The sequence below is a fragment of the Hylobates moloch genome, unplaced genomic scaffold (genome assembly GCF_009828535.3).
Source record: "Hylobates moloch isolate HMO894 unplaced genomic scaffold, HMol_V3 SCAFFOLD_1, whole genome shotgun sequence".
Classification (NCBI taxonomy): domain Eukaryota; kingdom Metazoa; phylum Chordata; class Mammalia; order Primates; family Hylobatidae; genus Hylobates; species Hylobates moloch.
In genome coordinates, this window is record NW_026652276.1 from 26,826,263 (window position 1) to 26,853,865 (window position 27,603).

At 37.9% G+C, this 27,603-nt stretch overlaps 1 protein-coding gene across 1 annotated transcript in view; it reads left to right on the top strand.

The window, feature by feature from the left end:
• The first annotated feature begins 4,470 nt into the window (after positions 1-4,470).
• Positions 4,471-27,603, top strand: part of ABCA12 (ATP binding cassette subfamily A member 12) — a 208,734-nt gene continuing 185,601 nt past the window's right edge. Inside the window, exon 1 of the mRNA XM_032754625.1 lies at positions 4,471-4,967. Within this exon, the coding sequence (XP_032610516.1) occupies positions 4,899-4,967 (69 nt within the window). The 5' untranslated portion in view covers positions 4,471-4,898. The remainder of the gene's footprint in view (positions 4,968-27,603) is intronic.

A 27,603-nucleotide genomic window follows, 5' to 3' on the forward strand; every position in this document is an offset into this window, starting at 1 on the left:
CTAACATGGTGAAACCCCATCTCTACTAAAAATACACAAATTAGCTGGGCATGGTGGCGCATGCCTGCAATCTCAGCTACTCAAGAGGCTGAGGCAGGAGAATCACTTGAACCCGAGACGCAGAGGTTGCTGTGAGCCGAGATTGCACCCCTGCACTCCAGCTTGGGTGACAGAGCAAGACTCCGCCTCAAAAAAAAAAAAAAAGAAAGAAAGAAAACCTGTGTGTTGCTCAAGATTGAGGGGACAGATAACTGGGTGACTTATTTTTCTTGTAAGTTGGAATGTGAAAATGCTAGAAATGATCATTTTCTAGCTTATTTAATAAAATTAATCTTTTCTAACATAGTTTTTGTTGTGCCCAAGAGAATGCATGCTATAGAAACCTTTACTATTGAGATATTCTTTTTAAAATTGTTCTGGGAACAGGCCAGTCATCAAAGACTAAAACATGCAAAAATTGGCTTGTTGTATTTTTTCCATGAAGAAACAAGTGATAGTAGATAAATATATAGATTTGTCTTTTAAGCTGTTTAAGGTTTTATGAGGGGGAAAACATAAATTGAGAAGAAAAAATACTATTTTTCATTTTCATTTTTCCTTTAAAATGGAGAATTGATTATTAAAACTTACATTGCAAAGAGGAGGAGATGATCTTTCTCAATACTCTACCCCATATCTTTCCATGAGTTTGAATAGGTTGGCCAAAAAATTCTAAATTTTACAGGCATCATTTTTTTTTCTTAGCCTCATAAGATTACAGCTACACATGTAGTAAAATTAATTCAACATCACCAGTTTAAGACAATGATTACTCACCCTGAGTGAGTGGATGAAAATTCTTCACAAGATGGGAAATCAATTTCATGTGAGTATGAAATTGCCATATTCACATGGCTCAATGAAAGATAATCAATTAATTTATCAAACTTGGTCCCTGACATGACTGTGTTATTTGTGATGAGGAATTCTGTGCCATTGAAATCACCTTGGAGGGATAAGGTGCTCTGTAACAGCTTGGAGTGAGCGAGACTTTTTAAAGCTCCCTTGAAATATGTCTTGTTTTTGGGTTTTGTGGATCAGAGTTTTACCAGTTGCTTCTTGACACAATTCTTTTGTCTACATTATCATTGAGGTATCTCAGTGCTGATAAAGCACTTGAAAATCCTGAATCTGATACCTTCCTCACACCCACCTGCTTCATAGCATCAGCTATCAACGTCTTACATCACAGGTGGATCTTGGGTAATGAGGTATTAGCAACTGGTGCCTCATTATTGCAATCCTTGGGTGGAGTCCCACCCTTCTTATAAAAGAAGGATGCTGTTATTTTTACCATGAGTTAGCTTCAATTTCCCAGCTTGTTGCACATTTCCACCTAGGTTACATGCGTGCACTTGCTGTGTTTTCTTACCCATGCTTGCTTTATGAGGGCCTGTTGGAGAACAAGCTTTGCAGACACAGAAACCTGGGTTCAAATTACTGTTCTGACACTCATTATCTGTGTGACCTCAGGAAGCTACTTGTCCTATGCAGCTTCATCTTTACCCCAGGTATAATAATGTTGACCTCACAGGTTTATTATAAAGATCAGGTCCTGTATGCAATGAGTATCCCATAACACCTTAATGTAAAAGTCAGTTGATGGTAAAACAAACAAACAAACAAAGTTGTCACTGATGCTATACACAAAAACCAGTGTTGAGACAAAGGAGTAAAACTATAATCTGGTTGCTGTTAAAATTTCTGAACTGTTTTACATCATCACTAACTCAATTCACTTGTTTTTTCTATTCAGAAAAAGGGTTTCAAGTCTCAACTTCAGTCAGTTTCTCATTCTACTAACATTTTCATCATCCCACAGCATCGGCTTTATCATACTCTATCTCTTAAGAAGAGTTTCCAGGAACTTTTCATTTTAAATCCACAATATGTCATCTTCTCCTCTTTAGCTTTAGGTCCCTAACTCTCCAACTTTGTCTTCTACTACTTCAGACCAGCTCTTAGGTTTAATTGGGTCAGAATTCTCCCCATTCAGGAATACAGAATTTATCTCAAAATCGTGGTGTTCCATGAGACCTGGTCCGTGTACTCAAGGGGCTCAGAGTATGGACAGAGAGACAGACTGACTATACAAGAAGGTAATAAGGGAGTTGACTACCTGTGCGAACAAAGCTTTATGGGAAAATAGATGAAAGGGTGATTAATTCAGCCGGGGGTGGGGGTGTGGTGGGTGGAAGTGCTGGAAAAGGCTTCAGAGGGGAAGTAACACTTGAGTCAGTCATTTGAGAATGAGCACAATTTCGTTTTGGGCAGAGGGAACAGTATGACCAAAGCCTGAAAGTGAACAGTCCTCATCTAAAGTATTCTAGCAGATGGCAGGAGGGAGGGCTGAAGGTGGAGAGACAACTGATGAAGCTGGCAAGATCCAGGCTGGGAAGTGCTATGAGGCCCTATCGAGAAACCTAAAAGAGCAGCCTGCCTTCTCCTGAATTCCTGGAGCAACTAATCTTTGTGCACTCATTTTGGCCATAATTTTTCATGCGTGTACTTACAAAAAAATCTCTACAAGTGATTTATAGACCCCGCTAGAGAAACAGGGAAAATCCCTGATGTTCATTTGTTTCTCAGCTCTTCCTGCGAAGTGTAATACATGGGACTGGAGAAAACATAGCACAGAGATTAACAGTACAGAAACGAGGTTTGAGTTCCTTCTCTGCTGTTCCCACTGTCCTCACTGCTAACTAGGTGAACTCCCGCAAGTTATGGCACTTCTAAATATCGCTTTCTTCCACTGAAAATGCGAATAATGACAGTTTCTATATAATAGGACTCCTAGGATGATTCAATAAGTCCTTAGCAAACATTGCTACCCAATTAATAAGAATCAATTGACCAGTTACTATGAGGCAGGACCTGCGCTAGATTCCTTTTTTTGAGGGGGGATGGAGTCTCGCACTTTTGCACAGGCTGGAGTGCAGTGGCACCATCTCAGCTCACTGCAACCTCTGCCTCCTGGTTTCAAGCGATTCTCCCTCCTCAGCCTCCCAAGTAGCTGGGATTACAGGTGTCTACCACCATGCCTGGCTAATTTTTGTGTTTTTAGTAGAGATGGGGTTTCACCATGTTTGCGAGGCTGGTCTTGAACTCCTGACCTCAAGTGATCAGCCCGTCTTGTCCTCCCAAAGTGCTGGGATTACAGGCGTGAGCTACCGCACCTGGCGAAGGGAGAACTCTTAATGCTTTAACGGATTTTGCAAGTAGAGTCTGGATTAGTCAGGGTAGGTGTGAGGATCAAAGGGGAGCTTCACCCTACTAGCCTTGGTTCCAGGAGTTTATTCAATTACATTCAGCAGCAAGTATTGAACACTAATGATATGTAAAGTACTGTGATATAAAATAGTCCATGTCCTCAAATGATTTATAATCTTGTAGGGAAAATAAGACATACACAAATAAAAATAATGCAAAAACTTTAAGTTCCTTGAGAGAGGGCAACAAAGAATGATGCTAGATTCAAAGGCAGGAGAATCTATCCTATGGGGTATATCCAAAAAGCCTTCATTGAAGACGTCAACTTGGGGATAACTTTGAAAGGCAGGATCTTACAGAGGGAGGAATGTATCACGGAAAGAGGAAATAGAAATATCTTAGATAGGCCGGGCGCGGTGGCTCACGCTTGTAATCCCAGCACTTTGGGAGGCCGAGGCGGGCGCATCACGAGGTCAGGAGATGGAGACCATCCTGGCTAACACGGTGAAACCCCGTCCCTACTAAAAATACAAAAAATTAGCCGGGTGTGGTGGCGGGCGCCTGTAGTCCCAGCTACTCGGAGAGGCTGAGGCAGGAGAATGGCGCGAACCCGGGAGGTGGAGCTTGCAGAGCCGAGATCGCGCCACCGCACTCCAGCCTGGGCGACAGAGGAGACTCTGTCTCGAAAAAAAAAAAAAAAGAAATATCTTGGATCAGCCTGTGTCCCCTTTCACTATAAGAGCCTGAAACAATGTGGCTTGCCTGTAATAGACACGTGGATCTCCACTCGCGAATTGAAGGACTCCAGTTTTGTCATTTATGTCCCCTACAGCCTACCTTTCCTTTTCTGCTCTGTGCTTAACCTAGTACATTGTGATGAAAGGTGGGACCTGTCCAACATAGTCACTTCCCCCAAAATCGAAACATTCAACTTTAGGTTAAAGATGAATACTTTCCCTAGTATCTAATGATGGGGCTGAGGCTTAGAGCTTTGCAGCTAAGCTCTGGCCTTATGGACTTAAATCATTTAATGACACTTTAATATTAAAGAGTCACTGGGCCCAGTGTCTGTGAAATGTTCTCTGTGTCCTGCCTCTGCTAGAGCAGACACTGTGTGCAGGAAAGAAGACGAGAATGTAGGACAAGTCCTACTGGCCTGGCAAGGGTCCCACCCCCTAATTCCTGTGACGCATCCAGTGCAGGTGACATGTTCCCTAAGGTGTGGATAGGCAATTAACTTCATGGAGAGTAGGAGGTGTGGGTTAAGCTGCTGCTTTTTTTTTTTTTTTTTTTTTTTTCAGTGAGGCATTATCTGAATGGTGCTCATTCTGTCTTGAGTCTGGACTTCGTGCAACAAGCAGCAACTGGATATTATTTTAAAATAAGCATAAGCCACCCAAAGATACTGATCTGGGTCCTTCTTTTGGAAGAAGAGTTGATTGAGAAGTGCCTCTTGGTTAAGGATTAACCACAGGGAAAAATCCAGCAGAAACAGAAGAACTGTGGGTTTCTTACCCCAGCCCTCAAGGAAGCTATGCCGTGAAAGGGGTACTGATACACTGACATACAGCAAGTTGGACGGGGCATCAGTTCTTCATTTGTGGAGTGGAGAAAAGAAGAGGAAATCTCTCATTTGGGGCATTTGAAGGATGGCTTCCCTGTTTCATCAGCTTCAGATCCTGGTCTGGAAAAATTGGCTAGGTGTAAAAAGGCAGCCGGTGAGTTAAAAAAAAAAAGAAGTGTGGGAGTATGGGTCATGGGGCAATATGCCAGGTAATCCTAAAATGTGATCTTAATGAGAAGTAAAAACAGAAGAGTTTAAAGGCATTTTCCAAAGCAGGAAGTAAGATATTTAGAATTCATCCCCCTATCTGTGTTATACCTAATGGAGTGAGTCTTAACATGCCCCCAAAAGCAGCCTTTTGATTTCAGTGAATTAAAAGAGTAAACCAGGACATGCCCTGGGCAAAAAAAGGAACATGACTTGTTAGTGGCTGAACTGGAACGTTGAATTCTGGTTTCAAGCCAAAAGGCTTTCAGAATTTTTCTTAATGAATTTAGTTAAAAATGGGATAGAGGAAAGAAAAGTATTATTTGAAATGTACAATAAATGGGAAGAAATATACTGGAAAACTGAAAGCCATAGAAAGTTTGGTTGAAAGGTAAAATACAGAGCAGAAATAGTTTGAAGGCTGTTAGTGTAGAAAAGCTACTGAGAAATTTTAGTATCTAAAAATCATTTACTGGGAATACCAAACAAGATATGTATATGTGCCATGTTTTAAGAATATTATTGAATCACTTAGCTTTACTACTACAATCTATCTTCTCTTGCTCATTGCAATGTCTTTTTTGTACTCTTACATTAATGTTTGCATTCTAATTACAAAGTTAGCTATTAGATTCTCATCAGATGGCTCCCAGGATGATTGAGAAAGGAATTGGTTTCTGGGAATTGTTATATATTCAGAAGAATGTTTGAAAATCGGGGAAATCCAAAAAGGTATTCAATATACTTTATTTTAAAGTGGTAATTCCCAGCCTTGAATGAGCAATGTAAATATTATGCAAATAATATGCATCACACAGAAACCAGCATTTTATCTCTGCACCTTATCTCTCTCTAGGCTTGCTTGGAGTGCCTGACACTTTACTTGAGTGTTTTGATGTGTGTAGTAAGAGGAGGACATAGATGTTCACTTACCCTTGTGAATTCTGTGGGTAGGGTTTAAAAATTCTAAGGCATGTGATTGCATGGGTGTGGGGTTTGAATATAAAATTATAAACTCATTCATGTTTTTATTTGTTTTTTAACTGGAAAAAAAAAAGCACAGAAGAAAACCTCCCCATAATTATCATGTGGTTGATTCTGTGTGGCATTAGCAGGGAAAGGATCCTGGGTGTGTGGCTGTGGTCATGTGGTCAGAGGATGTGAGTTGGGGCCCCTGCCACTGCTCCTCGTGTAACTTAAGTAGCTTAAGACAGTTTCTCTAAGCACTGTTTTTCCCACCGTGAAGTGGCATGATGAGTTAGATGTGACATGATTAGTTAGATGTGGCATGAAGCCTGCCACATCTAACTCATATTGGGGGAAGTACCAAATGTGCTAACGTATTTCAAAGTGCTTTATAATGCTGACACACTTAGCAAATAGATTAGTGAGGGATTTGAGGCAATGTGTGTCATATTTTATGCAGATTAATAATGAAAGGAAATTCAGGAGAAGATACTGTGCGTTAAAGGAAAAAATCCACATACAGTCAACTTGTAAGTGATAAGAATTCAATAGCTAAAAACAAAAACAGAGGAACTAAAATCTGTATGTGTTACTGTCAATAATCTGAATGCTGAGGTCTGTTTCTTTTACAACTCTATTTTGTGTAAAAAAAAGTTATAGGAAAAAAAAAAACACCCAAATCTCAGGTGAAGACGTTTGTTTTTCATTGAGAAATTTTATCTTTAGAAATTTTAATGACAAATTTTTTTCCTCATTTTGAAAGTAGTGGGCATATCAATTTTCTCCTTTGGGGTTTCTCTTCATTTTAGTCAGTGTTTGCTGGTCATGGTGAAATATTCAGGGGAGATGCAAGTCAGATATTAAAAGAAGTTTTTCAAGCATGACACCTTGCATTATTCCCATCTAGTCAAAACCCCTAAATAAACTCTGGTAACTATACTTTTCCTAGGGAGGGAGAATACATGAGCCATTAGTTCATTCTGGGACAGGGAATGATTCAGATCTTAACTGCACCTTAAACAAATGGAAACCAGAACAGATAAGTCTTCATGGCAGAGTGAGGTCAGAAAAAGTCCAAAATTTGGGACAATACAGAAGGCCAACCTGAATCCATTATAACCAACCAGAGGGACAAGAGAGACCTGTAGAAGACGGTGATGCAAAAGGAAAAGGAAGGACAATTCTAAGTGGAGGGGAAAGGGCAAAGAAAGAGAAATTTCCTTCACAGTTTCGCCTAGGGTCAGCTCTGTCTCTCCATGTTGGGAAAAAGATTTGAAGACACATGTGGGAAGGATATATGTGTGATCGCATTACACTTAAAAAGGAAGAGAGGAATAAGAGGTTGGAAAGTTGGAATTAAAGATCTAAAGGGAGATAAAATGAAAAAAATTGTCTAAAGAGAAATTATAGGCAAATTGGAAGACAGACAAACTGTGAAATGAAGGTACATGTGAATTTGAGGAGAAGAGTGTTTTTGTAGGAACTAGACTTGGTTATCCATCAAATAATAATTTAAAATGCAAGCATTTATATTTCTACATTCATAATCATTCTAAAAATTGTACTTTCAAAATATACTTTTACTCACAGAAAAACAGAAATTAAGCTATGGACACAGGAAATGTATAGTCCTTACTTAGTGGTAAAGAAAAATGGAAGCATCACCGCCATGACAACTTTGCCTTATTTTTTTTAGAAATTCCATCACAAAGCAAGTTGGTGGGAAGACTAATTCAAAAGGGAAGAAGTTAAAAATCTATTAATGGAGAAACAAATGACACATGAAAAAAGCAAAGGAAAACAAAGATATAGTAAAAATATTAAGGTAGATTGGAGATTAATGAGGAAATGTGTTGATTATAAAAGTATATGCTGGGGCTGGGCGCAGTGGCTCATGCCTGTAATTCCAGCACTTTGAGAGGCCGAATCAGGTGGATCATTTAAGGTTAGGAGTTCAAGACCAGCCTGGCCAATATGGCAAAACTGTACAAAAAATATACAAAAATTAGCTGGGCGGGATGGCAGCTGGCCTGTAATCCCAGTTACTTGGGAGACTGAGGCAGGAGAATCGCTTGAACCTGGGAGGTGGAGGTTGCAGTGAGCCGAGATCGTGCCACTGCACTCCAGCCTGGGTAACAGAGTGAAACTCTGTCTCAAAAAAAGAAAAATAAATAATTTTTTTTTAAAAAAAGTATATGCTGGCCAGGTGCAGTGGCTTATGCCTATAATCCTTTGAGAGGCCAAGGCAGGTGGATGACTCGAGCCTAGGAGTTCGAGACCAGCTTGGGCAACATGGTAAACCCTGTTTCTATTTAAAAATACAAAAAATTAGCTGGGCATGGTGGTGCATGCCTGTATTCCCAGCTACTTGGGAGGTTGAGGTGGGAGGATTACCTGAACCTGGGAGGTCAAGGCTACAGTGAGCCTAGATTGAGCCCCTGTACTCCAGCCTGGGCAAAAAACTTTGACCCTGTCTCTCTTTCTCTCTCCATGTATATATATATACACATATATATACACACACATATATATATATATATAAAATGAGAAGAGAATTACAAACAGCTATACAATCTGAGAAACAGGATGAGAATAGCATAAGCTAAATATTTCGTTTGGCTATAAAAAAAGGGAATCTAATTTTGGTGGTGACTTCCCTCAAAATAATTCTTGGAGTAAATATCTCTCTCTCTTTTTTTTTTTGTAAAGTAAGATATCAGAATTCGGGAATATTGGGACATATCTAACTGACTTAATTTTACAGGGTCCTAGAACGCTCAAGGGACTTGTCCAAGGTCACACAGCAAATTTAAAGCTCAAAGTCAGATTTCTTCAAGCATGAATTTATTCTTTCCATTACTTCCTGATGCTTCTCTATTGCTCCTGGTTGAGTTTTTTCCCTAACATTCTCTGATCCCACTTAACAATTAGCCCACCAAAGAACAGATCGTATCTGCCAAGGAGGCCTTAGAAATTGATGATTTTTAATATCTGTGGTAATAGCAATTCTCAATTGTATTGCCAAAAAAATGAATACTAAAGGAAAGTAAAGAAAAATATATTAAGTACTAACAGAAATGTCAGGTAATAGAGAAAGCCAACCAGGTGCAGTTGCTAACCTGCTGGGCTTGTAATTTAACTTTAAAAATAATGAAATAATGAAGAAATATTCCAGAAGAGATGGTTAGCAATAGGAAGGCTTACCTAATGAGACGCTAGTTAATGACAGGGAAGAGTCCTGGGACAGCAAAGAGGTTGCAGGCTGAAAGACTAGATAATATAAGAGTTTGTCTTCCATTAAGATGACAAAGTCTATGAGAAATATGAGATTATGTAAAGTGACCAAACCTACACATTATTGGAATTCTTGATAGAGAAGGAGAAAAAGTAAACAACTTGAAAAACATATTTTAGAGAATAATTCAAGAAAATTTCCCCAATCTTGCTTGAATGGTAGACATCCAGATATTACCAGAGATTCGGATAAATTTAGAGAACACTTGTGAGAGTTTATGCAAGCCAAATGTCACCAACTCATATAGTCAGCAGACCATCCAAAGTCCATACTAAAAAAAAAAAAGCCAGCTAGAGAAAAGAGTCAAAGCACCTACAAAGGAAAACTGATTAGATTAACAGTGAACTTCTCGGCAGAAGCCCTATAACGGAAAAGATGAGGATCTATTTTTAGCCTCCTTAAAGAAGAAAAAATGCCAGCTGGAATTTTATATCCTGCAAAACTGAGCTCCATAAATGAAGGAGAAAGTCTTTCCCAGACAAGAAAACACTAAGAGAATTTGTCATCATTAGCCTGGTCCTACAAGAAATTTTCAAAGGATTTCTAAACATAGAAACAAAAGGACAACACAGAAAAAGATACATAAGTACAAAGCTCACAGATCTTGTAAAGCAACTGCACAATAGAAACCTCAAAAGAACTAGCTAACAACATTACATCAAGAACAAAATCTCACGTATCAACATTAACTTTTAACATAAGTGCCTCAATGCCCTGCTTAAAAGATATAGAATGGCAAATAGGATTTTAAAAAAGACACAGCCATCTTCTGTCTACAAGAGACTCACCTACTGGGTAAAGATGCATTCAGACTCAAAAAGGTAGAAAAAGATATATCACACAAATGGAAAAGAAAAGCAAGCAGGGATAGCCATTCTCATATTAGATAAAACAGACGTTAAACCAACAACAGTTAAAAAAAAAAAAAAAAAAAGGCATTGTGTAATGATAAAAGGTTCAATACAACAAGGAGATTTAACTATCCCAAGTATATATGAACCCAATACTGAAGCACCCAGCTTTACAAAATAAATACTACTAGACCTAGGAAAACAGATTAATAGCAATACAATAATAGTGGTGGACTTCAACACCCCGCTGATATTACTAGACAGATAATCAAGGCAGAAAATCAACAAGGAAACTCTGGACTTAAATTGGACTATGGAGCAAAAGGACCTAATAGACATTTATAGAACATTATACCCAACAACTGCAGAATATACATTCTTCTCATCTGTGCATGAAACAGTCTCCAAAATTAATTGTATGCTTGTCCAAAAGGGAAGTCTCAATAAATTCAAAAAAATTGAAATCATATCAAGTATCTTCTTGGACCACAGTGGAATAAGATTGGAAATCAATACTAAGGAGAAGCTTTCAAAACTATACAAGTACATGGAAACTAAACAACTTTCTCCTGAATAGCTTTTGTGTAAACAATAAAATAATGGCAGAAATTTAAAAAAATGCAAAACAAATAAAAATAAAGACACAGCATTCCAAAACTCCTAGGATATAGCAAAGGCAGTGCTAAGAGAAAAGTTTATAGCATTAAATGCTTACATCAAAAAGATAGAAAGCTCTCAAATTAACAATTTAACATCACACTTGAAGGTACTAGAAAAACAAGAGCAAAATAAAATAAAAGCTATCAGAAGAAAAGAACAGCACAGATCACAGCAAAAATAAAGGAGATTCAGGCCAAAGAAAAAAAGATAGAAAGCATCAATGAATGAAAAGTTGATCCTTTGAAAGGCTAAACAAAATTGACAGACCACCAGCTAGACTAAGGAAAAAAGAAAGATTCAAATAAGTACTAGAAATGATAAAGATGACATCACAACTGTTACCAGAGAAACAGAACAGATCATCAAAGACTACTATGAATACCTCTATTCACACAAACTAGAAAACCTAAAGAAAATGAATAAATTCCTAGAAACATACAACCCCCAAGATTAAACCAGGAAGAAATAGAAACCCTGAACAGACCAATAACAAGTAATGAAATTAAATCAATAATAAAAAAAGTCTCCTGATAAAAAAAGCCCAGGACAAGATGGATTCATGGCCAAATTTTCCAGATGAACAAAAAAAAGGTGGTACCAATCTTGGTGAAACTATTCCAAAAAAAAAATCAAAGCGGAGGGCTCCTTTCCCCACTCATTCTATGAATCCAGTATCACCATGATTATCAAAATCAGGCAAGGACACAACAACAAAAAAGAAAACTACAGGCCAATATTTCTGCTGAACATAGATGCAAAAATCCTCAGCAAAATACTAGTAAACTACAACAGCACATGAAAAAATAATTCACCATGATCAGGGAAGCAAGGATGGCTCAACATACACAAATCAATAAACATGATCCACCACATAAGCAGAACTAAGCACAAAGACCATGTGATCATCTCAATAGATGCAGAAAAAGCATTCCATAATATCCAACATCCTTTCGTGATTAAAAAGAAAAAACCCTCAGCAGACTAGGGGTAAATGAAACATACCTCAAAATAATAAGAGTCATATATGACAAACCCACAGCTAACATCATGCTGAATGGGGAAAACTTGAAACATTTCCCCTAAGAATTGGAACAAGACAAGGATGTTCAGTCTCACTACTCCTATTGAACATAGCACTGAAAGTCCTATCTAGAGCTATCGGGCAAGAGAAAGAAATAAAAGACATCCAAATTGGAAAAGAGGAAGTCAACTTATCTCTGTTCAATGAGATGAACAGGTATATGCCATGATAATATACCTAAAAAACCCTAAAGACTCCTCTAGAAGACTTCTAGGCCTGATTAGTGACTTTAGTAAGTCTCAGGATACAAAATCAACATACACAAATCAGTAGCATTTTTCATACACCAACAATGGTATATCTGAGAACCAAATCAGGAACTTAAGGCCATTTAAAATAGCCGCACAAAAAATACCTAGACATATATTTAACCAAGGAGGTGAACGATCTCTACAAGGAGAGCTACAAAACAGTGATGCTTTAATTTCTTTAACTTGTAGATAACATCAATAAGTGGAAAAACATTCCATGCTCATGAATTGGAAGAATCAATATTGTTAAAATGACCATATTCCCAAAGAAATCTATAGACTCAATGTAATTCCTAACAAATTAGTAACATCATTTTTCACAGAATTAAAAAAAAAATCCTAAAGTTTACATAGAACCAAGAGAAAGCTTGAATAGCCAAAGTACTCCTAAGGAAAAGGACAAATCTGGAGACATCACATCGCCTAACTTCAAATTATACTACAAGGCTATGGTAACTAAAACAGCATGATACTGATACAAAAATAGACACAGATCAATGGAACAGAATAGAGAATGCCAAAATAAAGCCACATACCTACATCTGACTGATCTTCAGTAAGGCTAACAAAAATAACAATGCAGAAAGGACATCCTATTCAATAAATGGTGCTGGGTAACTAGCTAGCCATATGCAGAAGAATGAAACTGGATCTCTATTTCTCATCACATACAAAAATTAACTCAAGATGGATTAAAGACCTAAACATAAGACTTAAACTGTAACAATCCTAAAAGAAAGCTTGGAAAAACTTTTCTGGACATTAGCCTAGGCAAAGGATTTATAATGAAGACCCCAAAAGCAAATGTAACAAAGCAAAAATAGACAAATGGGACTTAATCAAACCAAAATGTTTCTGCACAGCAAAAGAAATAATCAACAGGATAAGCAGACAATCTACAGAATGGGAGAAATTATTTACCAATTATGCCTCTGAAAATGAATTAATATCTAGAATCTATAAAGAACTAAAATCAACAGAAAGGAAACGAACAAACCCATTAAAAACTGGGCAAAGGATATGAGCAGATATTTCTCAAAAGAAGAAATAGAAGTGATCAACCAACACATGAAAAAATTCTCAATATCATGAATCATAAGAGAAATGTAAATTTAAATCACACTGAGATGCCACCTTACACAAGTCAGAATGACTATTACTTAAAAAGTCAGTGTGGGCCGGGCGCGGTGGCTCATGCCTGTAATCCCAGCACTTTGGGAGGCTGAGGCGGGCAGATCACGAGGTCAGGAGATCGAGACCATCCTGGCTAACACGGTGAAACCCCATCTCTACTAAAAATACAAAAAATTAGCCAGGCGAGGTGGCGGGCACCTGTAGTCCCAGCTACTCGGGAGGCTGAGGCAGGAGAATGGCGTGAACCCCGGGGGGCGGAGGCTGCAGTGAGCCGAGATCGCGCCACCGCCCTCCAGCCTGGGTGAAAGAGCGAGACTCTGTCTCAAAAAAAAAAAAAAAAAAAGTCAGTGTGGAGCCCGTGGCAACTCCTGCTCGCACTGGATGCAGATCAGGCAGCACCAGGGACATGACCTGGAGACCTGAGATCAGACACAGACCTTCTGAAGGAAGTGGACTGCTCCTGAAGGACCAAGACCCTTCCAAAACTGTGAGTGCCCCAACTGTGGAAGTGGAAAGGGAGACTCTCCTGTCCCGATCACACACCCCCACAGGAGAAGCTGAAGGCACTGGTATCCACGGCTGAGAGACCATAGACAGTTCACATCACAGGACTCTGTGCAGACAACCCACAGTGCAAGTCCAGAGCCAGGTAGAATAGCTGGGTTGCTAGACCTAGAAGAGAGACAACAATCACTGCTCTTGGCTCACAGGAAGCCACATCCACAGGAAAAGGGGGAGAGTACTACATCAAGGGAACACCCCATGGGACAAAAAATTCTGAACAACAGCCTTCAGACATAGATCTTCTCTCTGACAGAGCCTACCCCAATGAGAAGGAAACAGAAAACCCATGCTGGTAATATGACAAAACAAGGCTCTTCAACACCACCCCCAGGAAATCACACTAGTTCACCAGCAATGGATCCAAACCAAGAAGAAATCCGTGATTTACCTGAAAAAGAATTCAGGAGGTTAGTTATTAAGCTAATCAGGGAGGGACCAGAGAAAGGCAAAGCCCAGTGCTAGGGAATCCAAAACATGAAAGAAGAAGTGAAGGGAGAAATATTCAAGGATATAGATAGCTTAAAGAAAAAAACCATAAAAAATTAGGAAACTTTGGACAAACTTTTAGAAATGCAAAGTGCTCTGGAAAGTCTCAACAACAGAATTGAACAAGTAGAAGAAAGAAATTCAGAGCTCAAAGACAAGGTCTTAGAATTAATCCAATCCAACAAAGACAAAAAAGAATAAGAAAATATCAACAAAGCTTCCAAGAAGTCTAAAATTATGTTAAATGACCAAACCTAAGAAGAATTGGTGTTCCTAAGGAAGAAGAGAATTCTAAAAGCTTGGAAAACACATTTAGGGGAATAATCGAGGAAAACTTCCCCAGCCTTGCTAGAGACCTAGATGTGCAAATACAAGAAGCAAAGAACACCTGGGAAATTCATCACAAAAAGATCTTTGCCTAGGCACATTTTCATCAGGTTATCCAAAATTAAGATGAAGGAAAGAATCTTAAGAGCTGTGAGACAGAAGCACCAGGTAACCTATAAAGGAAAACTTACCAGATCAACAGCAGATTTCTCAGCAGAAACCCTACAAGCTAGAAGGGATTGGGGCCCTATCTTTATAGCCTCCTCAAAAAAAACAATTATCAGCCAAGAATTTTGTATCCAGCAAAACTAAGCATCATATATGGAGAAAAGATATAGTCTTTTTCGGACAAATGCTGAGAAAATTCGCCATTACCAAAGCACCACTACAAGAACTGCCAAAAGGAGCTCTAAATCTTGAAACAAATCCTGGAAACACATCAAAACAGAACCTCTTTAAAGAATAAATCACACAGGACCTATAAAACAAAAATACAAGTTAAAAAGCAAAAGCAAAATAAAGAAAGTACACAGGAAATAAAGAGCACAATGAATGCAATGGTACCTCACATTTCAATACCAACGATGAATGCAAATGGCCTAAATGATCCACTTAAAAGATATAGAACCACAGAATGGATAACAACTCACCAACATCTGCTGCCTTCAGGAGACCCATCTAGCACAAAAGGAGTCACATAAACTTAAAGTAAAGAGGTGGGAAAAGGCATTTCATGCAAATAGACATGAAAAGCAAGCAGGGGTAGCTATTCTTGCATCACACAAAACAAACTTTAAAGCAACAGCAGTTAAAAGAGACAAAGAGGGACATTATATAATGGTAAAAGGCCTTTTCCAAGAGGAAAATATCACATTCCTAAACATATAGGCACCTAACACTGGAGCTCCCAAATTTATAAAACAATTACTGGTAGACATAAGAAATGAGATAGCAACATAGTAATAGTGGGGGACTTCAGTACTCCACTGATGGCATTAGACCTGTCATCAAGGCAGAAAGTCAACAAAGAAACAATGGATTAAACTATACCTTGGAACAAATGGACTTAACAGATCTATACAGAACATTTCATCCAACAATGACTGAACACACATTTTATTCAACAGTGCATGGAACTATCTTCAAGATAGACCATATGATAGGCCATAAAACAAGTTTCAGTAAATTTAAGAAAATTGAAATTATATCAAACACTTTCTCAGACCACAATGGAATCAGACTGGAAATGAACTCCAAAAGGAGCCTTCACAACCATGCAAACACATGGAAATTAAATAACCTGCTCCTGAATGAACATTGGGTCAAAAACAAAATCAATATGGAAATTTAAAAATTCTTCGAACTCAACAACAATAATGACACAACCTATGAAAACCTCTGGGACACAGCAAAGGCAGTGCTAACAGGAAAGTTCATAGCCCTCAATGCCTGTCAATAAGACTGAAAGAGCACAAATTGACGCTCTAAGGTCACACCACAAGGAACTAGAGAAAGAAGAACAAACCAAACCCAAACCCAACAGAAGAAAGGAAATAACCAAGATCAGAGCAGAACTAAATGACATTGAAACAAAAAAAATTACAAAAGATAAATGAACCATAAAGCTGGTTTTTTGAAAAGAGAAATAAAATAGACCACTGGCAAGATTAACCAAGAAAAGAAAAGAGAAAATCCAAGTAACTTCACTAAGAAATGAAAGAAGAGATAATACAACTGACACCATTGGAATACAAAAGATCATTCAAGGCTACTATGAAACCTTTCTGCACATAAACTACAAAACCTAGAAGAGATGGAGAAATTCCTGGAAAAATACAACCCTCCTAGCTTAAATCAGGAAGAATTAGATACCCTGAACAGACCATTAACAAGCAGGGAGATTGAAATGGTAATTAAAATATTACTAACAGAAAAAAAGTCCAGGACTAGATAGATTCACAGCAGAATTCTACCACAGATTCAAAGAATTGGTACCAATCCTTTTGAAACTATTCCACAAGATAAAGAAAGAACTCCCAACCCCTAATTCATTCTATGAAGTCAGCATCATCTTAATACCAAAACCAGGAAAGGACATAAGCAAAAAACAAAACTACAGACCAATATCCTTGATGAACATAGATGCCAAAAATCCTTAACAAAATACTTGCTAACCAAATCCAGCAACATATCAAAAAGATAATTCACCATGATCAAGTAGGTTTCATACCAGGGATGCATGGATGGTTTAACATATGCAAGTCAATAAATGTGATACACCACACAAACAGAATTAAAAACAAAAATCACATGATCATCTTTTTTTTTTTGAGATGGAGTCTTGCTCTGTCACCCAGGCTAAAGTGCAGTGGCAAGATCTCGGCTCACTGCAAGCTCCGCCTCCCAGGTTCACGCCATTCTCCTGCCTCAGCCTCCCGAGTAGCTGTGACTACAGGCGTCCGTCACCACAGCTGGCTAATTTTTTGTATTTTTAGTGGAGATGGGATTTCACCGTGTTAGCCAGGATGGTCTCGATCTCCTGACCTAGTGATCCACCTGCCTCGGCCTCCCAAAGTGCTGGGATTACAGGCATGAGCCACCATGCCTGGCCATGATCATCTTAATAGATGCAGAAAAAACATTTGACAATGTCCAGTGTTCCTTTATGACGAAAACTCGGCAAAATCGGCATACAAGGGACATACCTTCATTAATAAAAGCCACCTATGACAAACCCACAGCCAACATAATACTGAATAGGGAAAAGTTGAAAGCATTCCCTCTGAGAACCGGAACAAGAAAAGGATGCCCACTCTCACCACTCCTTTTCAACTTAGTACTGGAAGTCCTAGCCAGAGCAGTTAGACAAGAGAAAGAAAGGGCATCCAAACCAGTAAAGAGGAAGTGAAACTGTCGCTATTTTGCTGATGATATGATTGTTTACCTTGAAAACCCTAAGGACTCCTCCAGAAAGCTCCTAGAACTGATAAAAGAATTCAGTAAAGTTTCCAGATACAAGATTAACGAACACAAATCAGTAGCTCTTCTCTACACCAACAGCGACCAGAGAACCAAATCAAGAACTCAGCCCCTTTTACAATAGTTGTAAAAAAATAAAATACTTAGGAATATACCTAACAAAAGACTCAAAAGCCCTCTGCAAGGAAAACTAGGAAACACTGCTGAAATAAATCATAGACAATGCAAACAAATGCAAACACATCCCATGCTCATAGATGGGTAGAATCAATATTATGAAAATGACCATACTGCCAAAAGCAATCTACAAATACAATGCAATCCCCATCAAAATACCACCATCATTCTTCACAGAGTTAGAAAAAACAATTCTAAAATTCATATGGAACCAAAAAGCCCACATAGCCAAAGCGAGACTAAACACAAAGAACAAATCTGGAGGCATCACACTACCTGATTTCAAACTTTCTATAAGGCCATAGTCACCAAAACAGCATGGTACTGGTATAAAAATAGGCACACAGACCAATGGAACAGAATGAATAGAGAACCCAGAAATAAGCCCAAATACCTACAGCCAACCGATCTTCCACAAAGCAAACAAAATCATAAAGTGGGGAAAGGACACCCTTTTCAACAAATGGTGCTGGGATAATTGGCTAGCCACATATAGGAGAATGAAACTGGATCTTCATCTCACCTTATATAAAAATCAACTCAAGATGGAATGAGGACTTAAACCTAAGACCTGAAACTATAAAAATTCTAGAAGATAACATTGGAAAAACCCTTCTAGACATTGGCTTAGGCAAGGATTTCATGACTAAGAACCCAAAAGCAAATGCAATAAATACAAAGATAAGTAGCTGAAACCTAATTAAACTAAAGAGCTTTTGCACGGCACAAGGGACAGTCAGTAGAATAAACAGACAACTCACGGAGTGGGAGAAAATCTTCACAATCTGTACATCTGACATTGGACTAATATCCAGAATCTACAATGAACTCAAATAGATTAGTAAGAAAAAAACAAACAATCCCATCAAAAAGTGAGCTAAGGACATGAAAAGGCAATTCTCAAAAGAAGATATACAAATGGCCAACAAACATATGAAAAAATGCTTAGCATCACTAATGATCAGGGAAATGCAAATCAAAATCACAATGCGATACCGCTTCACTCCTGCAAGAACGGCCATAATCAAAAAATCAAAAAAGAGTAGACATTGGCATGGATGAGGTGAACAGGGAACACTTCTACACTGCTGGTGGAATGTAAACTAGTACAGCCACCATGGAAAACAGTGCGGAGATTCCTTAAACAACTAGAAGTACAACTACTATTTTATCCAGCAATCCCACTACTGGATATCTACTCAGAGGAAAAGAAGTCATTATTCAAAAAGGTACTTGCACACATGTTTATAGCAGCACAATTCACAATTGCAAAATTGCAGAACCAACCCAAATGCCCGTAAATCAACAAGTGGATAAAGAAACTGTGGTATATATATGTGATGGAATACTATGCAGCCATAAAAATGAATGAATTAACAGCATTTGCAGTGACCTGGATAAGACTGGAGACTATTATTCTAAGTGAAGTAACTCAGGAATGGAAAACCAAACATTGTATGTTCTCGCTAATATGTGGGAGCTAAGTTATGAGGACACAAAGGCATAAGAATGATGCAATGGACTTTTGAGGCTTGGGGGGAAGAGTGAGAGGGGGGCAAGGGATAGAAGAGTACAAATGTGGTGCATTGTGTACTGCTTGGGTGCTGGGTGCACCAAAATCTCAAAAATCACCACTAAAGAAGTTACTCATGTAACCAAATAATACCTGTACCCCAATAACTCATTTTAAAAAAATTAAAATAAAGATGAAAAAAGGAAAAAACAAAAAAGCCAAAAAATAACAGATGTTGGCATGGATGCAGAGAAAAGAAAACGTTCATACACTGTTGATGAGAATGTAAATTAGTTCAGACTATGGAAAACAGTATGGAAATATCTCAAGAAATTGAAAATAAAAGAACCATTTGAATCAGCAATTTCACTATTTTGTATCTACCCAAAGGACACATGGACTCATATGTTTATTGCAACACTACTTACAATAACAAAGTCATGGAAACAACCTAAGTGTCCACCAACAGTTGATTGGATAAAGAAAATACGGCAGGCCAGGTCCAGTGACTCACACCTGTAATCCCAGCACTTTGGGAGGCTGAGGCGGGCAGATCACCTGAGGTCAGGAGTTTGAGACCAGCCTGGCCAACATGGTGAAACCCTGTATCTACTAAAAATACGCAGTTAGCCAGTTGTGGTGGCAGACACCTACAATCCCAGCTACTCAGGAGGCTGAGGCAGTGAATCACTGGATCCAGGAGGTGGAGGTTGCAGTGAGCCAAGATTGCACCACTGCACTCCAGCCTGAGTAGCAGAGCAAAACTCCATCTTAAAAAAGAGACAAAAAGAAAAAAAAGAAAATGTGGTATATAAGTACCATGGAATACTACACAGCCATAAAAAAGAATGAAATCATGTCCTTTGCAGAAACATGGATGGAGCTGGAGGCCATTATCCCAACTGAACTAACGTAGAAGCAGAAAATCACATATCATATGTTCTCACTTATAAGTGGTAACTAAACAAATGGTATATACACAGGCATAAAGACAGAAAAAATAGACTCTGGGAATGCCATAATAGGGAAGGGATGATGGGTGAGAAATTACCTACTGGATACAGTGTACAATATTTTGGTGATGGGCACACTAGAAGCCTAGTCCTCACCATTACACATGTAATACCCATGTAACCAACAAGCACATGTACCCCCAAATCTCAAATTTTTAAAAAAGAAGATGGGTCCTAAATAGGCATATCAAGGAGTGACTTCAAATTTCAACAGAGGTGGGATCTAATTCCAGCCTTCTGACCTAAAGAAGGAAAATTAACTTTAGTTGTTTATTTTCTGTGGTAACTGTTTCGCTACTGGATCACACTGTAGCTCAGCTGTTGATAGAACTAGGTTTTCGACTCAGATGTCACAACTTGCTAAAGGCTTACATTTTGGATCAAGCTTGACATACTCTCCTGCAATCCCCACCTTGCTCATATTACCACCTTTCACAGTGACTAGAGAAAGAGGAAAACTTTGCTTCAGAATTTAAGAGCAAGTTTGTCTATGCATTAAAATATTTTTTAGAATAAAACAATTTAGGATTAAACCCTAATTTCAAAATAGTCCTTAATCAGATTGAAATAAACTAAGTCCTGCACAACTTACTCAACTATGTGGTCAATGTTCCAGTTCCTTTTATCTCTTCTGAATTGGTATCATTTACTCCCTTAATCCCTTTTAATTGCTCGAAAATTTTAGTTCTACCTATTGATTATGGTGCCTGCCACATAGTACACATGCAAATTTTATGAATGTAGTCAACCATTAAAAAGTAACTGAGGTGAAGAGGTTTCAGAAATGGGAGCAATAGAGGAGTTAATTGACTTAATGTCTGATAAAAATCCATTGCTTCTGTAAACACCATAAAAAATTTACCAATCTTTAAAGTTCAAATCTATAAGTATGGATTTCACAAAACTTTCTTGATTCCATTTTTCTGATGAGTCATTTCTTTAGATGGCAGTGAGGTACACCAGTGTATTAGTCTGTTCTCGTGCTGCTAATAAAGACATACCTGAAACTGGGTAATTTATAAAGCAAAAGAGGTTTAATGGACTCACAGTTCCACATGGCTAGGGAAGACTCACATTCATGGTGGAAGGCAAAGAAGGAGCAAAGATACATCTTAACATAGCAGCAGGCAAGAGCTTGTGCAGGGTAACTCCCATTTATAAAACCATCAGATCTCATGAGACTTGTTCTCTGTCATGAGAACAGCACAGGAAAGACCTGCTCCCATGATTCAATTACCTCCCGCTGGCTTCCTCCCACAACACATGGGGATTATGGGAGCTACAATTCAACATGAGATTTGGGTGGGGACACAGCCATATCATATCAACCAGAAAGACTAATTAATTGAGAACTCTGAGCCATTTTTATTTCCTCACTGGGAAACTAAAGTTCCTCATGGGAACTAAGGTTTATTCTGGGTCTTAGGCACCAAGTTCTTACTTCTCAATATAAGCCTTGGAATCCTCTTGTTACCATCAAATAACAGTCATTCTTGTCTTATAGGACAATGCTAAAAGAAAGAAATAAAAAAGGAAAAAAGAGATAGTGTACTTTATATATGGAAGTTTGAGCAATTTTTATTTTCAAGTTTTCAATAAAAAGTTCTAATTCTAGGTTACAGGAAGTCCTTTAAATGACTTTCAGTGGTCTCATAGAATCAATTAATAAAAGTATAGTATTCAAATCAAAGATAGCCAGTAATCCATTTTGTAGTGGATTAGCTCTATAATTTAGTGATTAACTCTGCTAGTGTAGCCAGACCCCCTGGGTTCAAACACCAGCTCTACTGCTTAGTGGCTTCTGGAAGAAAAGCTTATTTAGTCACTTTAAGATCCTGTCTTCCCATCTGCAAGAGGAAAGGAGGTTATTATGTTAAAAGTGATAACGCATGTTGTGTTTAGCAGAGCAGGTTGCACAATCTAAACAGTCAATATATATTAGCTATTATCATTTGGAGTATTGTATTGAATACTGACATTAATTATAAGAAGACCACTTGACAACAAGAATTCATCCTGGGGAACATATTTTTTAACAGTACTTAACAGAATTGTAAGTTGCCCAGGGGAAGAAGGGATTTTGTCTCTCTTCAAATACTCATAGAATTCTTATGTGGAAGAAGAGGCCAAACTTAGACAAATAGGCAGTAGTTACGGGAAGAAAGATTTCACCTTAATATAAGCAAAAATATCAGACAACATGAGTTGTCCAATGATGAAGAGTTTCATAGTAAACTTCTGGTCACTAGAAGCATTCAAATAGAGGTTGGATAACCATATGGCAGATATATTTTCCCTAAGTCTCAATGTACCAGTCATTCTGGACTTATTTCTTTTCCTGGAATATCCCCCTCTCTTCCCCATCTGTGGATCTTCACACATATGCTGCTTTTGCTCGAAAGACTCCCACTTCTTTCTTACGTTCCATCCATCCATCCAACACACATTTATTTCTTCTGTTTGACCCTTTTTCATCCTTCATGTTTTAGACTCAGCTTTCTTTGATTTATCTTTCTCTTGCATTCTTTACTTCCTATGTCATATTATCTGTTCCAACTAGCTGTAATTATTTTTTCCAATTTTTATTTTAGATATGGAGAGTATATGTGCAGGATTGTTAGATGAGTATATTGCATCCAAGTGGTGAGCATAGTACCAAATAGGTAGTTTTTCAACCCATGTCTCTATCCCTCCCTCTTCCCTCTAAGTACTCTGCAGTGTCTGTTGTTCCCATGTGTATGTCCATAAGTGCTCAATGTTTAACTCTCACTTATAAGTGAGAACACAGAGTATTTAGTTTTCTGTTCTTACATTAACTTGCTAAGGATTATGGCTTCTAGCTCCATCCATGTTGTTGCAAAGGACATGATTACATGATTTCATTCTTTTTCATGGCTATGTAATATTCCATGGTGTATATGTACCACATTTTCTTTATCCAATTCACCATTGATGGACACATAGGTTGATTTCATGTCTTTGCTATTGTGAGTAGCATGGTGAGTGTATGTATCTTTTTGGTATAATGATCTTTTTTCCTCTGGTTATATGCCCAGTAAAGGGATTGCAGGGTTAAATGGTAGCTTTGTTTTCTTTTGAGAAATCTCCAAACTGCTTTCCACAGTGGTTGAACTAACTTATACTCCCATCAACAGTAGATAAGTGTTCCCTATTCTCTGAAGCCTTGCCAGCATCTGTTTTTTGTTTGTTTGTTTTGATTTTTTTTTTTTTTTTTTTTTACTTTTTAATGATGGCCATTCTGACTCATGTGAGGCCAAAACAGCATGGCACTGGTCCCAAAACAGGTGCATATAACAATGGAACAGAATTGGAAACTGAGAAATAAAGCGACATACTCACAACCAACTGATCTTTGACAAGGCTCACAAAACCAGCAATGGGGGAAAGGACTCCCTATTCAATAAGAGGTGCTGGGATAACTGACCAGCCATATGCAGAAGAATAAAACTGGACCCATACCTTTCCCCATATATAAAAATTAACTCAAGATGGATTAGAGACTTAAATGTAAGACCTCAAACTCTAAAAATCCTAAAAGAAAATCTAGGAAATACCCTGCTTGACATTGGCCTTGGCAAATCATTTTTGGCTAAGTCCCCAAAAGCAATTGTAACAAAACTAAAAATTAATAAATGGGACCTAATTAAGTTAAAGAGCTTCTGCCCAGCAAAAGAAATCATCAGCCGGGAGTAGTGGCTCATGCCTGTAGTCCCAGCACTTTGGGAGGCCAAGGCTGGCAGATCACCTGAGGTCAAGAGTTCAAGACCAGCCTGGTCAACATGGTGAAACCCTATCTCTACTAAAAATACAAAACTTAGCCAGGCGTGGTGTCACATGCCTGTAATCCCAGCTACTTGGGAGGCTGAGACAGGAGACTTGCTTGAACCTGGAAGGTGGAGGTTGCAGTGAGCCGAGATTGTGCCACTCTACCCTGGGCAACAGAGCGAGAATCGGTCTCAAAAATAAAATAATAATTATCAATAGAGGAAACAGATAACCTAAAGAATGGGAGAAAATATTCTCAAACTATGCATGCAACAGAGGTCTAATATCCAGAATCTATAAGAAACTTAAATCAACAAGCAAAAAACAAATAATCCCATTAAAAAATGGGCAAAAGACATGAACAGACACTTCTCAAAAGACGACATACAAGTGGCCAACAAACATATAAGAATGCTCATCCTCACTAATCATAGAGAAATGCAAATTAGTTGTAATTATTTTTTTGTTTCCCTTTCTCAAAAGACTGAAAACTTACATTGCTGTATCCCCAGTGTCTGGTACATAGTAGGTGCTCAACAATTTTTTTTTGTATTTATGTATAAATCTCAAATAAATGATTACCGTTTTATATATATTTATACTCCAAATTTTCTTAAAACTCTCCAAAACTATGACGCTATGAAGGGGAATGAAAACTCTTCATCTTAGCCTTTTGTTTTTGTTTTTGGAGTGAGGCAAAAGAAATCCTATTGAAATATAGAAATTGTATTGCTATTCAGTATCATATCATTCTTTTTTTATTAATTAAATTTTTTTTTGAGACAGAGTCTCACTCTGTCACCTAGGCTGGGGTGCAGTGGCGAGATCTCGGCTCACTGCAACCTCCACCTCTTGGGTTCAAATGATTCTTCTGCCTCAGCCTCCTCAGTAGCTGAGACGACAAGCGTGTGCCACCATGCTCGGCTAATTTTTGTATTTTTAGTAGAGACGGGGTTTCACCATGTTGACCAGGCTGGTCTCAAACTCCTGACCTCAAGCAATCTGCCCACCTCGGCCTCCCAAAGTGCTGGGATTACAGGCATTAGCCACCATGCCCTGTTGTGTATCATTCATTTTTGACATAACCAGCCTCAGGCTACTCTAGTATAAAGGCACAAACTCAAATGTCTGTAGGGGCAAAATATGTAATGTGATAGGTAAAGCACACCATGCACTTCATTAAAAAGTGAGGAATGGTGACATCTATGATGAACTACAGAGTACTTTCCCTATTTAAAGGCATTCACATTTCATTGAAAACAATAACAAAACCGTGTGCAAGAAACAAAACACTTCCATGAGTCTGATGTGATCTTTCTACCACCAGCCTGTTACCTCTGCTCTAGGATAATAAGACGTAGTAATTAAATTCACAGAGTCTCCAAACAGTTTAGTTTCATATAATTTAAAAATATATAGTTAAAATTTTACTTTTACTTAAAATTCACCTGTATCTTATTTTCTTTACTGTTTAGTGAAAATGGTAAGAAAATAACAATGGTAGACAAAAATAGAATCAGATAGACTAGCATTAATTAGAATAAAGGGTTCTGACAACATAATAAAGTAGTGATGACCTAAAGTTGAAATTATATGCTTTGCCCAAATTTTTTAGAACATCAGGTTTTTGAAATTTGTGAATACTTGAAATAATAGTTCTTAGGTACAGAGGAAAATATTACTAGATAATTCAATTTTGTTAATAGATACTGCAGGATAGCTTTAAATGAAAATTTTGCAGTGAATTTACATTTGATTAATTCAAGGAATTGCTTAAGATTTAAACTTGTAATTTTGAGTTGATGACTTAGTGACTGCAAGGTCACTGAAATGTTCCCTGGCATTATCATTAATTCTCCAAACCTCAATACTTGCATGCAACAGGATAGAGTTTCTAGATGTGAAGCTTGTCTTTATCTCTTTTTCTGTTTCTTCATCTCTTGCATTCTTTTAAAAATTAGTCTAGATTTTCAAAAAGGAATGCAGAAATCTTTTAAATGATTTCTAAACTTTTTATTTTGAAACAAATTTAAAGAAATGTTGCAAGAACAGTGCAAATAACATTTTTTCTAGAACAATTTGAAATTGGTGCTCCATTACCCCCAGATACTTTAATGTACATTTTCTACAAGTAAACATAGCTCAATACCACCATCAAATCCTTAGACTCAAGGTTCACCAGTTGTTGGAACTGTGGCCTTTATATAGCAAAAGGATCCAGTTTAGAATTACGTGTTGCATCCAGTTTTCATGGCTCTTGTCTCCTTTAATGTGTAACAGTTTCTCAATTTTTCCTTGACTTTCATGACCCTGACACGTTTGAACCTTCATGACCAATTGTCTTGTAAAGTATCGGTTGTTTCTTTATTTTTTGAGTCAGGTTATTATTCATCTTTGGCAAGAATGTCACAGAAATTATGCTCTTTTTTCCGTTTCATCACATTAGATTGTGCGTGATGACATTTTGTCCCATTTTATAGAGAAATATTTTGTAGGTACATACTCCATTCCTCATTAAGCTTTCAATTTATTTATGTTTACCTATGTGTTTGTTTCCATCAGCATAGATTCATGGATTCCTAGTTTATTTAATTAAATATATTTTATTTTCAAATATATTTTAATGTTTAAATACAGCCACAGGCTGGTATCTGTATTCTTGGATGTGTCCTCATCATTCATTGCCAATCCCTTTGCCGTAAATCCATCACCCTTCTATCAATCTACTTACCTATCTATATCAATCAATCAAGCAAGCTATATAACTATCTATTCTTTTGTATCATCTGTCTCTTTCTCTATCTTCTACATATCATCTTTAGCAATGTCGAGTATTGAAAATATTGAGACCCCACTAGCAATGATCACACCTAGCACTCCGTTGTCTACTAAAAGAAGCTAGCATTTTTTTGGAAAAATAGGTGTTTTCAGGAATTGGACAAAGAAGGTCCACAATGAGGCAGAAACAAATTGTGGAACCAGAAAGTAAAAAATAAATAATACACACACGCATTTTTATCTGCATTTTATGCCTCTTTATACATTTGTGAATTAGGAATTTATGCCCATTTTGCTCATTCTAACCTAACACTACCAAGATCATTCTAGTTTCCTTCTTTTCCAATTGTTATAATTACCCTGATGGATAGTGAGAAGACTGACTCCCCTAATGGGGGATATATCTACTTTTATCATCAACCTGCTCTTATGAAATCAGTCACCTGCCACTGCCTCTATCCTGTCTCCCTGCACTGACACCTTCTTCACCCCACTTGGTCTCTGACATCCCGCATCTCACTGCCTCAGTGCCTATCTCTCTTCACCCTTCTAAGGCCCCACTTCCCTCACTGGGTTGCCGTGGCTCCTCAAGTACTAGCATGTACACTTACCTTGCTAGGACCTACCTACGGACTTTTGGATTGAATTTTTCAGGAAAAGAAGAAGAAAAAGAGAACAGAATGGTACATCTCAGTAGAAAATAAATCCTGGAGAAATAAAAG